Source organism: Equus quagga, chromosome 1, assembly GCF_021613505.1.
Source record: "Equus quagga isolate Etosha38 chromosome 1, UCLA_HA_Equagga_1.0, whole genome shotgun sequence".
NCBI lineage: Eukaryota > Metazoa > Chordata > Mammalia > Perissodactyla > Equidae > Equus > Equus quagga.
In genome coordinates, this window is record NC_060267.1 from 60,518,268 (window position 1) to 60,532,013 (window position 13,746).

Genomic DNA, 13,746 nt, shown 5'->3' on the forward strand with positions numbered 1-13,746 from the left:
GGTCCCCCCGTCTCTGAGGGAGCCTTACACAACCCAGCCTCCACCTCGACCAAGCACAGCCGGGACCCAGCTGGGGCACATGTGCTTTGAGTCCAGGTGACAGTGGGAGAAAGGATGACACCATCACTCCATAAACCAACAGAGATGGTGGGCCACCGCCTCCTGCAGTAACACAGCACAGCAGCCCACTGAGTTAAGGACTTCTGACACGTGCTCCGAGTGCCAGGAGCAGGGGCGGGCGCGAGGCAGGGTCCAGAAGCCGAGGACCATCCCCACACGGCTCTGAACAGAGGCTACAGGCCCAGCCTCTGGAACACGCAGACCACAGGCCAGGCCACTGCTGGGCTGACTCAGTTTTCTAGTTACAGATCTTAAGTACTTAGGCCCGTGCTCATGAGAACATGTAGCTCTTACAGGGAGCCGAGAAAGGAATTGTTCCGAGGAAGAGAATAATTGAATCAAGATTTCTGTCACGCTGTTCTCAGGCCTAGATCACCGGCGTTTTTCCCTTTCCTGACTAAGGTTTTACAGACTCCCAAGGGGTCGTTTCTCCTCTCAAACCCATTAATGCCAGCCGGCACTGGCAGCCTGTCCAGGGAAAGAAGACCCGTGTCCAGGACGGAGGCGGCCAGCTCTGGAGGCCCAGGTGGCACATGGACAAGCTGAGAAAAACCAACCAGGAAGACTGTCATCTTTGTAATCCTCAGGAGGCCCTGCACGCCTTCCTTCCCGGCCCAAGGGCAGAGATGAGATGATTACGTGTTAACTTCTTCAACGGCCCCCATCACAGCTGCTGGAGGCCTTCTCCTGGGAGGCCCTCAAGAGCGCCGTGGACCCCTCCCTGCCCTGTGTACTCCTCTCATCGCGGAACACCCACCCCTCCCTCGCCCCCAGGGCTCCCCCATAAAGGGGACAAGGTGTTGTGCTCTTGCCCTCCGCACCCCGCCCTCAGGCATCATATCTCCACACGCAAGCTCTTCTTAAAGGCCACAGAGCTCAGGCCACAAGGGCTTTGCCAGGCCCACCTTTCTCCCCAAAGGGTGAGGACGAGGGAAGCCAGCCAGAAATCCACACCCACAGCCAGCTCCCTGCCTGGCCCTCCCAGATGGCTCGGCCTCTTCCCCATGTCCGCGGGTCCACGGAAGGGCCTGGGCCTGGGCCTGGGGACTACTGTGCTCTGCAGCTAAGGGGACGCTCAGTGGGCACCTTTGCTTCCACCCCTGACTGAGCACCCCGATCACATTGGTCCATCCCGGACAAGGCTGCGTGGGCATCTCTTACCTTCATCTCTCTTGCGCTTGTTGGTGTCAGCGCTGGGGGACGTGATGCCCAGGATGCCGCTGATGGAGTACGAGGAGCCGGCTGAGTCCGTGCTCACCGACGACACCTGCGTCACTGAACCCGTGGACACTGCGCAGAGGGAGAGGGGCAGTCAGGGCCCGGCAGCAGGTCTGTAGGGGCGGGACTTCCACTAGCCAAAACCAAGGCAGTCACCCTACACTGGGCTGAATGCGACTGCAAGCGCGGGGACGCAGCGTGTGTGCAGAGGACACTCGCCTTATGGCAGCTGCCACACCTGGGCCAGGAGAGCAGACCCTCGGGCCATTGGCCCAGGGTCTCTGCTGCTGGGGGGATGAGAGGGGAGGGTGGGCAGCGAGAAGGACTGATGGTGCAGAAAAGAACATGCACCGGACAGTGTGGGAAGGGCACCAGCTCAAAGCCCAGCCTGCCCCAGGATGCAGGAGGCAGAGGGATGGTAAAGAGAGGGGGCTGGGGCCACCACCAGCCGGCACTAAAAGAGGCGCAGACTTACTCATTAGGCAGGTTCATGCCCTGCGAACATAGCCACCCATCCACGCAGACGTACATACACACACCACACACAGAGCCAACAAAACGCCAATGGCCCACTGTCCCTTTTTACAGTTCCTCACTGTCTTTTCTCCTTCCAGCTTACCTGGATTTTAATTTTAATTATATAATATTGATATAGTACTATATATAGTATACATAATAATGTTTTCTGGGAACTCACTCTGCACCAGGCATTCCTGAGGCATTATCTCATTTAATTCTGAGAACAATCTTGTAAGCTAGGTCATGTTATTATCCCTTTGGAAAGACAAGGGAACCGAGGCTCAGAGAAGGTAAGTGACTTGCCCAAGGTCACACAGCTAATAAAAGGCAGAGTGGTGACTGGAACCCAGAAACTACTGTCTTAGCTCCTACAGTAATCTGCTCCTCACTAATTAATAATGAAAAACAATTAGAGAGTCCACATTAACGCAGTGCTTTTCATTTGCTGCTTGCGACAACCTAGAGTGCAAGTATTCATCCTCATTTATCACACGAGGAAACTGAGGCTCCACAAGGCAGAGTGGTTTGGTCAAAGTCATCTGGCTAATAAGCAGTGACACCAGGACCCAGCCTGAGGTCTACTGACGTGCAGCCTAGACTCCTCTGCCCAGAAGTGTGGGCAGAGGCGGTGACTTACTGCGACTGAGGCCAGGTCTCTCGGTTCCTAAGGGCAAGGACGGGGGAGGGGAGGCCTGCGCCAGTTTCACAGGAACCAGGCCCACCCCACACCGGCGTCCCCTCAAGCTGTGCAGCTGAGTTTCCATTTCTGGGCTGTGGGAATTCTCTCTTGGTTCATTAAAACCATCACGGACACATCCCCTCGGGCTCTAACTGCTGGGGGAGGTGGTGGGGCAGCATCAGACTCTAAGCTAGGAAATGACGAGCAATGGTGGGGATGGCGTGAGAAGCTGTTTGCTGCTTCCCTGGGAGCTCCTCCCGCTCCTGCGCCTACAGACCTGGTGGGAACAGCGCCTTTCTTCTCCTATTTGAGTTTGATTTTAGATCTTCCTTAGGAGACACAGAAGTAGAAATCATTAACTTCTCTTTTCCTCCACCAGAAGAAGCTCCTCAAAATAGATTTATGCAAATCCCTCAACTTTTTCTGTCTTAAGGTGCAAAGAACAGAGGAAGAAAGAAGATCACAAGTCACTTGGTACTTTAAACACCAACTACTGATGACCACGGCTCACAGCGCTGACAGAGCCGGTGGTATTGGCTCCAATACTTTGCGATTGTGCTCAGCTCGAAAGACCCAGGTTCCAATTCTGACTCCACCACCTCCTGGCAATATGACCTTGGGCTACTGACTTAACGTCTCTAAGCTTCCGTTCCTCGCTCCTCAATGCATTGCTAACGTATAAGGTGCCGCACACACATAAGATGCAGTTTTTATAAAACTTTCTGAGACAAAACAAAGAATTCTGCTGACCAGCAAGTAGAATGATTCCTCTAACCCAACTGAAAGAATATTGTCAGTTGCTCTCAGTTTGATATTCATGCTACGTGACCTGAAATAGTTAAAGCCACAAGTGAAATCTCAGCCACAAGTGCGTCCCCGGGGAGCCTTCCTCAGCCCCTTCGCCCAGCTCAGCAGAGCTGGGGGTTCCCTCCCTCCTGCTCCCACGGCACCTGTGCTGTCTTCTGAGCCTTCTCTCAGTGTTTCGAAAATTTCTCTCTATCACATCCCGCATAGGCTGAGAAGCCCTTGAGAATGGGGATTCTGTCCTGCCTCCCTTATAACACTACTCTCTCAGGCCTCCGTCTGCACAGCAGGTGCTGAGCAGCCCTTTCTGCATGGACCACTAAATGAAGACCTATGTCAGGGCAGGGAGGAATTCTGCCTTACCTCCATTCAAAGAGGCGACCGTGGAAAATCAGGGACCTCAGAGAGCACCTGGTTTGTGCCCCTCTGTCCACAAATGGGGAAACTGAGGCACAGAGAAGTGAAAGGATGTACATAGTTCACTGGGTGAGCTAATGGCAGAGCTGGAACTATAAGTCAGGCCTCTGGCTGTCCCCCGTCACCGTGGGGAGTTCAAATCTTCAGTTAAAGAAGGAGCGAAGGTGTGGAGATGTCCCACAATCTGGGGCGTGATCAAGGAGAACTGACAGGGACCGTGGCAGCCATGACTGTCAAAGGCCTGCCGAGTGGTCACCCGCTTTCTTCTAGCAGAATAACCCACCCCCAGCTGACCAGAGCGTCTCCTTTTCCCAAGTGGAGAAGTAATATGCCTTAAATAGACACATGTCTTTCTCATCTCACGATCTCGGAAGAGAAACCTCTGAACTCTCGAGTGGAAGGAGCCAGGGCTCCCATCCCGAGACGACGTCCCTGCTCTGGGGCTGCACCCGGCTCGGAGCCCACTGCGGCCGCGACCGTCTGCGGAGCGCGTGGGACTGAAGCGAGACAGAGAAAGTTTGGGAAGTTTTGCCACATCTTCGCTCAAGACTGCAAGTGCACAAAGACTTGTAGAAGGGCTGGCTGATAGAAGAAAAAACACATTCAAAACTACTTACTGACTAATGATGCAGAAAATGTTATGAATAAGTATCCCTTTCTTGATTTATTACTTTAATTATCTGACATTCTATAGACCCCCATTAGTGGATTTTTTTTTTTTGGCTTAGATTTCAATTTTCTGTCTCATGGTGAAAGCTATTTATCATAATAATCAGTAAAATTCAAAACCTTTTAGCAGTATTTATAAAATTCATTTACCAGGTTCAGCCCTTGGAGAATGACAAAGAAGGCGCATTAGTACGTGTGCCGAAGTGTTTTATACAGAATTATCTGTCCATAAGAACGATTAAAAGTTCTTTAGAATATTTGGAGCCCATTAGATTTTCAAATTTTTTTTACAAGTTCTTCTTACCTATGCTGTGGCTGGAAGCCGGCACCGGCTGGTTGGGCGGCTGCTGCACCTTTGTCCGGATGATCCTGTGGGCAGTTGGGAAAAAATAAGTGGCTGTTTACCATCACGGAGGAGAAGAGGTGTCAGGCAGCTGTGCACGGACGACCAGAACACCCACGTCCAGCTGGGTCACGGGTCAAGCAGGTGCAGACGTGGGGGAAGATTAGGAACCCAGGCTGGGAGTTAGGGGTTGAAAGAGTGACGGGCTAACCCCAACTGAGCCCCTCCCTCCCCGGTCTTCTCTGGGAAGCGTGCCCCCTCTCCGGGCCTCAAGCGCCTCCTCAGCAGCAAGACGATGACGTGCTGAGGTTGTGAACAGCCATGGCTTTCTCAGAAGCAGCTCCGGCTCCGTGAGGAACTCACTGATGACACTGGGGAGTCCCAGGACCTCAGCCCCCGGCTGTGGGATGAAGGGACAGACCCAGGTGACATCTCTGTCCCCTGGGAGCTCTCACGCTCTGGCATCTCTGCCTTGGAGAGCCACAGGAGGAGTAACATCCCACCTGTCTGTTGGAAATTAGCACGGAGGGAAGCTATGAGTTGCTCTGAAACCAGAGAGGATGCATTAGTGCTGCCAGGAGCGGCCTGGCGTGGCTTTGCCAGGAGGAAGCCTGCCTCATACAAAACTTCATGCAAAACCCCATGCAAAGGTTCCACAGGGCTGGAAGCCAGGGGTGTCCTGGCCTGTCTCTCCAGAGACCTAGCTTCAATTCTAATATGAACTTGATTGTGCCCCTGGGCAAGTCCATTCCACTGTGGGCCTCAATACAATGAGGGAGCAGAACAGACCACTCTGCTTGCTTTAAGTAATCAAATCCTTCTCGCAAACAAAAAAAAAGATCTTACAGAAGTCCAGTTACAGAAAAGGGACAATAGTGGTCCTGCTTTCTCCCTTTGCCACCTGGCAGCTCTGATGTCCTTCTTCAGAACCTCGGGCTCTGGGAAGCTGAGTTTGTACATTTTCCCCAGGCCCTGTGCGTCAACCAGGGCCGGGCCAAAACTCCCTTTGGGGTGTCCAAGAAAGTTCCTTCCCCGGGATTTGGCAGAAGGATGAGTGGTAATGAAATATTCAGCTTCCTTGGAAAAGTTCTAATCCAGCCTCCAACTACCACCTTTTAAAAGAATATTTACTAGAGTTTTTCCTAATCATAAAAGTACTCTTTGCTCATTGTAGACTATTTGGACAAAGAGTATAAGAGGACATCTAAAACCACATTTCTGTGTATTTCTTTTACGGTAGCATTCCTGTGTAGATTTGGAACTATTCATTTTTTCGTAACAAAATCAGGATTCAACCACGTCTGCAGTTTTGTATCCTGCTCTTTGCACCCAACATTATAGGAAAAGCTTTTTCACCTTCCAGACTGTTATTTCTGGAAGTTCGTTTCAAGGCTGTACTGCGCCCCCGGCTCGTGCAAATGGAGAGGATAGAAGTGGCAGATGTCTCTCCTTCACCTCATCAGGCTGTGACCTCCGCCCTCTGTGATCTCACAGCCCGGCATCAGGCACCGAGGGCACTCAGTGGCCTTGGCTGGCAGCCTGGGATGGACGTTTCCGCTGACCCTCTGGAGCCCAGGCCACTGGAGCCTCCAGGGCCCTTTGCCCTTTTCTGATGAGTCAGCGTAAGTGTTGCCTCAAATGTATTGACTGTTTGTTTGTTTGTTTTCTCCAATATTCAACCCACTTAATTTAACTAAGCAAACAGGGAGCATCTTGACAAAGATGGGGAGTGAGGTGGTCTTTCTGACCACCTGGAATTAAGCTAGCATCTGACCTAAGTCTTGTATTTTTGCGTATGTCACCTTCTCTGTATATGTGTGTGCCTACAGAGGTATAGCAAGATAAGTGGATATAAGGATATACCAGATATAAATGTAGTTTATCTATATTATGGCTTATGTATATACAAATATATATGGTAAAATATATTGTAACTACTTCCCATCAAAGTCCACCATAAAGTCCTAACTTTTCAAAGCATTGACAGCCATTAAATTTGTCCATAAGTAAAGCAAAGAAAATTATGTTTTCCTTATTTTCCTTTTAACTATTGATAAGTCATTGGTAAAACATCATCAATTGTTATAACTCACTGAGAGGCAGCCGCGGCACAGTGAGTAAGTGCACAGTCTCCGGAACCGGACTACCAGAGTTTGAATCCCAGTTTCACAATCCGCCAGCTGCATGACCTTGGGTAAATTACTTAACCTCTCTGTGCCTCAGTTTGTTTGACTGCAAAATGGGCCTAAGAATCAGTCCTACCTCACGGGATTATTTTGAGGACTAAATTAATTAAGTACTTAAAACAGTGGCTGCCGCATAGTGGGTGCTCAGTAGATGCTGGCTATGACCTTCAGTGGTGTCTTCATAAAGATTAACAAACAGCTCCACCCTTAAAAGGTTCATATTTTCCACAAATGCCGTAAAAAGACATGGGATTCCCTGGGGAGCTGGGAGCGGAAGGCAGCCATCCCACCCGCTATTCTAAGGCTCCAGCAGGGCTGTCCTCTATGGGCAAGAGCAGAACCCCCGGGCACCCTCCAGAGCCACCCCTGGGGATGGGGATCTTGCCCTTCTGCTTGCAGCAGCTGCCAAGTAAAGAGCGAAGAGCACATCTTCCACTGAGGACAAACGGTAGTGGGAAGAACAGGACTAATCGAATCATAGCAATTCTAAAAAAAATTAAAAATAACAAGCAAGCGTCAGGACTCATCACAAGAAGAGCCACACTCAGGACCTTTTCCAAACCAGAGACAGCCAGAGCTAACTGGCAGTTAACGCAAAAAGGCACAGCCTTTACTTTGCTGAGCATGAGCATGATGAATATCCTACATGGGCCAACAGAGACGGGAGCTCAGCAATCAACCAATTCCTACGAACGAGGAAACTAAAGCCTAGAGTGTTCAAGTGGCTTGCCCAGGGTCACACAGCAAGTCAGCCCAGACTCCCAGCTCCCGTGCCTGAGCGCTTCTCTTTGAGCCTCACTCAGAGGAAATAGTCCCTCCACTAAATACTTCCTATAGGAGGCGTAAAGCCTATTTGGATTCAAAATTCATTGAGAATCTGAGGATTAAAACTTCGAGGGCCGAGGGCTGTTTAAGTACTACAGACATTTGTAAGGATCCCATTTTAACATCGCCACTCCTTGGAAAGGCTAGGCCTTCTCACCAGCCCTCCCCAACACACACTTACATTGAAGGAGAAAGTAATGGTGCCTTAAAATGAAATGAGAAGACAGAGCTGGGGAAATCCCCATGCCTACCACACGGATCACACTGCCATTGGTGCAGGAAGAATCTTGGGCCATCAGCTGTGCTAAGAATCCCAAACTAGGGCTCCAGCTGGGCCATGCTGGGAGAGGGCCCACAGGTGCCGCCCAGCCTGCCGCTGAGGTGGACAAGAAAGAGGGGACGGGGACTCAGCCTCGGAAGCCTCGCCGCCCCAGCCCGGAGGATGAGCGGAGTTTGCAAAGTGTCATCTCTGACCAGTTTGGTGTGGCCTGAACAGTATGTTGATTTTTATTTGAATTGGTTGCCAATATATGTAAGTTGGGAGGTTTTACATAAACACACGGATTTCTAGCTTCTCCTGAAAAGCCAGAACACCCAGCAATACTGGCCCCACATTCTCACATGACAACGACCAGCTGGTACTAAATACAGCTGTCCCTCGAAACTGGGAATGCCACTCGCCATCCTCATCACTTGGTCCCTGATCTAGAGCCACAGGACTGAACGGAAGAAGGAAGGCTCCGTTTGGGTCGGCTCCGGCACAGTCACCCCCGACTGCAGTCTGGCAGTTTCCAGCAACCTCTCGCACAGGTTGTGCAGCATCCCAGCTTGTATAGGTCCTTAAGAAGCCACAGAAACACGATGGTTTGTGTCTCTGGAAATCTCCCACAGCCCGACAGGACTGGTCAACCCCTTGTCAGTCATGGTTTCCCAGGCTGGTCCCCTAGAAGACAACAAGAAGGCACATACTTCTAGAGATGGACAATGGGGATGACCCACTGGCCACCGGAATAGCTGCACTCCCTCCCTGGCTGGGCGAAGGAAAAGAGTGCTGCTCAGGGAGGGAAGTGCCGGGAGAGGCAGCTAAAGGTGCCTCTCACAGGACATCTGCAAGAGGGTTCTTTAGAAGCTGCATCCATCCGTTGGAATGCAGTGGGAGCTTTGCCTTCACATGGAAATAAAACTGTGTGCTGAGATGGCTCAGGATCTCCAGCCGTGGGGGCGCGGCAACGTGAGACTGTCTCGGAAATGGAGTGGGAATGGCCTCTTCACTTCTTCTTGCCTCCCTTCTCCCAGATCCTCATTCCATTACAGGCAGAGTTCCACAGGGCGGTGGGAGAAGGACACCAGCCCTCCTCTTACCATGAGGAGACCCTGGCTCTACTCGTTCTCCAGCTCAAAATCATCATTCCTCTGCAGCCCGTCTGGGCCGCAGTTTCTATACCCGTCACAGGGTGGAGAGAACCCTTGAGGGCTGTAGGAGACCACAGACGTGAGAGCACCTTAGAGGCACAGCCAGCCAGGCCACCGGTATGATCAGGACACCCAGGCAGCCCCTGAGGCTACCCACGGCCCAAGCAACGCACCCACAGCTCCAGGGACAAAGCACCAGCTGATCCACGACTGCCCTCCACACTCCCTGAGGCTCCCCCTTCACAGCCGCCACCACTTCTGTACCCACTGTGCCCTCGTTACTTCATGTTTCTTTCAAGTAACTGACTTTTCCACTTAAATAGACTTATCTTATAAGGTAATATTAGTTCTTTACTATAAATGGGGGAGGGCTTATAAAGTTGACACTCACTGATTTTGTGTGCTAGTTATATATCTCTAAAATACATATAAATAAATTCATCACAAAACAATTTTCATCCTTGTATTACAGAGGCTGTAAGCTGGAGCCTTGCAAATGACTTCCGCTTGTCCCGCAAGGCATTTTTTCATTGACGTTAACTGCCACCATTTAAAAATATACAGATTTCCTATATACGAACACGCATATATACATGGACACATAAGTCCTGGCTTCTCTTTAAGAATGGAAAAAACCTGCAACCACTGGGCCACATTCCTGGCAGCATTCGGCTGGAGCTGAGAAGCAAGTGCCCCTTCGATAGGGCTTGTGCTCTCCAGTTTGCCACAGACCCAACCTTTCCCTATTGCCTTATGCCTGGCCTGCTTCACTTGTTGCCTTATCTGCCTAGCCCTACACAGGCATTAGAGTTTGGGACCCCCACGGGTAACCTACAGTTATCTTTTGAACCACCAGTTACATACACACCCTACAGCAGGGAGTCTGTGGGCTCCCACAGCCTAACCCCAGGTCCGGCAGAGACCCCCTATGGAGCAGGCTGACTAGGCAGTATGTGCCTCAGTCTACATTAGGGCATTTGGAGACCTGGGGAAAAATCCTGTTGCTTCGTGCCATGGAAATCCTGCAATGAGCCAGGAGTAGAGAACTCACCAAGCGCCCTGGAGCCCCTCACAATCCAGAAACAGAACAGGAGCTATTTCCCTCAAACCTACCACAATTGTGGCTACCTCCTCAACAAGTCTGTGCCTAATTCGGGCAGTCCAGACCTATAAGCACATGCTGGAATCCCACTCTGGACAAAGAGGACTTCTAGAACAGAGACTAAGACACTGTGTGCCTGGATCCCTTCTCTCTTCTCGGCACCGTGCATGATGTCAGGGCTGTGGTGAAGGTTTGCTGAGAAACGAAAAACAGGCTAACGGTCCATGAGAGAGCAGGCCTCAGCATGTCAACACACATACTCACACAGTGACTCTGTGCATCTGAGTCAGCACAGCAGGAATGACTGTGGGGACCAGGCGGATCTCAGACACATTCTAGTATGACTACCTCTTCCTGCTGGGGGTGAGGGATCCCCTGTCCCAGATAGGTTCTGCACTGTCAAGGGTAAGGTGTGACCTTGAAGAAATGGGAACCACTCAAGTTTTCAGTCTGCTGCCTTCTCTTTTCTTTGTGGAGTTTAGAGAACAATCATTTCTGATCGTCTTACAACTTCATACCTGACTCTACGGGTTTCAGTGGAGTGGAGACTGCGCCATCCACCATGGAAAACTTTCAGGGATTTCTTTTAAAAGCTCTGAGAGCTCTGCTAGATGTATCCTGGGTCAGACTGGAGAGGAGAAGGAGCCATGCAGCTCCCAGGAAGATCCCAAGCCTGGTACCCACGGTATTTCTCTGGGTCTTTCTATCCATGGGTGAGATCTGGGGCAACTGGGGAGAGGGCAACTCCCAAACTCCACAGCATCTCAGCGTCCCAGATGTCACTCCTGGAGATCACAGCCCCACGTCAGACCCACCAGGGCCACGGGCTCAGAGACAGGAAGAGCTTTGTCAAGGTCACACTTCGAGTTTACGTCAGAGCTGGGACAAGGGGCTCAGTCTCCCACCTCCAGGTCAGAGCTCAGCTCCCCACACTCAGTGGCTCAACCTCTGCCCAAACTAGATGCAAGAACGTTCTTCCTGGGAAGCTCGGAGATGGGCCAGTGCTGAGACCTTGAACCTGGGCTTGCAAGGAAGTGACACTTGTGAAAGCCTAATCAGGACAATTCACTAAGTGCTCCACACACAGAGTTGGGTGGTGAAGGGAGTGACGGTAATCACTCTGGGCTCAGAAGAATCTCAAGCAGCCAGGGTGTTGGCATGGCCTCCTCTCCCTGGGCCGAGGACTCCTCCCACCTTGGGAAGAAGAAGAGAATAGCGATAGAGAGATTCATCCGGCCCATTAGCATCCCTCCGGCCCGTGACCTCTAAGGGGCTTTGGTGAAAGGAGAGACCAGATCTGTAGGGAAGGCACACACAGAGTCCCCAGGATCCCCCACTCCACCCAGATCCCTAGCCCCCCAGGCATCAGCCCCTCACCTGTTGATGGAACTGACGCTGGGCACGGTGTCATTGTCACACACGCGTTCTGCTAGCAGCCGGTCCCTGATCTCCCAGGCAAACATGGTGGGATTTTGGCGTTTATACTCAGCGATTTTTTCCACCACTTTGGGTGTGGCGACCTTTGGTTTGGATCCTCCAATTACCCCAGGCTTGATGCTCCCCGTCTCGTAATACCTAAGACCCAAGGAGAAAGGAGCTTAGCCATGAGGAACCAGCAAAACGGATATTGGCAACAAAAGAACAGACTACTCCATCCAGAGCTGCACTGTCCAGTACAGTAGCCACCAGCCACATGAGGCCGTTGAACATTGAAACTTGGCTTGTTTGAATTCAGATGTGCAGTATGCATAAGATACACACCAGATTTTCAAAATTCAATACCAAAAAAGAATGTAAAATATCTCATTAGTAATTCTAATATTGCTTATATGCTGACATGATAATATTTTTAATATATTGGGTTAAATAAAACATATAATTAAAATTAATTATATCTGTTTCTTTTTTTAATGTGGTACTAGAAAATTTTAAATATCACATATGGTTCACATTATATTCCTATTGGTCAGTGCTAGTCAGGATGCCATGCAATAATTAATTAATTAATTCTGTCACATTGATCTTACAGTTCACAGAAAACTTTCCAGTCATTTTTCCCATTGGATCCCCACAGCAGTTGTAAAGGACATAAATGTTCTGACTGAAGGAGAGAATGAATAAATGAATAGGCGCTCATCCACACGTATAAAACAGAGATCCACAGGGGTTTGATGACGTGCCCAGGGCCACACAAGGCCAAGTGGCCAAGCCAGGACTGTGGCTCGGACTCCTGAGCTAAAATTTCCCCAGAAAGTTGGCTTGTGCCTTTAATTTGCCCGTTCTCCCATCCCCTAGAAGATTCCTCTGCATTCTGTGAAACCATCCCCTAAAATGCAACTTATTTTTCCATAAGAGAAAAACAATAACCCTGGTGTAAAATTAAAGAGAGTGTCAGATTCCAGAATTAACTGGAAACATGTGTTATATGTAAGTCAAAACCCAAGCAGTCAAAAAACCAACCACAAGTCACAGCAGGTCTTCCAGGGACCTCCCTGAGGTAAATTGCTGTTTCTAAGGACATTTCCATGCTATCAGCTCTTCCTCGTTAACGCAAATAGGATGTCAGGGTTTTACAGCAAAACCGAGACCAGGGAGAAGAGTGCCATGAAAGATCATTTCAGGGGAAAAAAATTACTTGATTTCTTTTCTGAATCTCAGCCTTCGCTGGATGTCTCTCTCAACATTTACAGAGGGATTCTTGACTTCCTCTTGCAAAGGAGATTATCTCACAGTAGAAATGTTTTTTAACCAAAACGACATTTTAGAAATGACTGGTAATTTTTAAACCTAACAAGAATTTATAACAGATAAGGGAAAGAGGCGATTCTCCCGTGGGATGAGGGAGAAATATTACCCAGGAATAACGACTGGTTACATTTAAAGAGATGCAAAGTCTCAGCCTGGCTGAGGCTGGTTGGGGCCAAGTTATCGAATATTCTAGAAACAGATGAAACAATTTAGGAGTGGAGATGTGGAGGTGGAAATTCTATTTTTCATTGAGAAGAGTGAGTCATGTACAAATTCAGACCGTAAGGCAAAACTCAACCTATCCCCCCTCTTTCTGTAATTGCTGGAAAATTGTTATTAGTCACAAACACGTTTTTAGACATATCCAAAAAAATACTTTTTTTTCCAGAAGTCTAGAAAAGTACCTAAATCAAGGCACACAGCAGTCTCTGCAGCCTCCAATTATCCTTTCAATTTCACAATAGGAAGTCATTTGTTACTATCAGCACAACTCATTCAGGTACTAACAGTTGACAGAGCTCTTCCTTGAATTGTCTTGATCCTCACACCAATCCTGAGAGGCCAGCAGAGTTTTATAGAAAAGAAAATCAATGCTCAGAAGACTAAGCAACTTGCCCAGCTCCCCTCTGGAAGTCAGAGGCAGCCCCAGCTTTCAAACCAGACTCTGAATCCAGTGCTCTTCCCACTAGAGCAAACTCCCGCT

The 13,746-nt window shown here is 49.7% G+C and overlaps 1 protein-coding gene across 1 annotated transcript in view; it reads right to left on the reverse strand.

The window, feature by feature from the left end:
- Positions 1-13,746, reverse strand: part of PAX5 (paired box 5) — a 181,706-nt gene that overhangs the window by 147,612 nt on the left and 20,348 nt on the right. The window contains exons 9-11 of the mRNA XM_046671775.1: positions 11,673-11,870; positions 4,731-4,795; positions 1,282-1,410 (exon numbers count right to left, since the gene is read on the reverse strand). Coding sequence (XP_046527731.1) covers positions 1,282-1,410; positions 4,731-4,795; positions 11,673-11,870 — 392 coding nt within the window. The remainder of the gene's footprint in view (positions 1-1,281; positions 1,411-4,730; positions 4,796-11,672; positions 11,871-13,746) is intronic.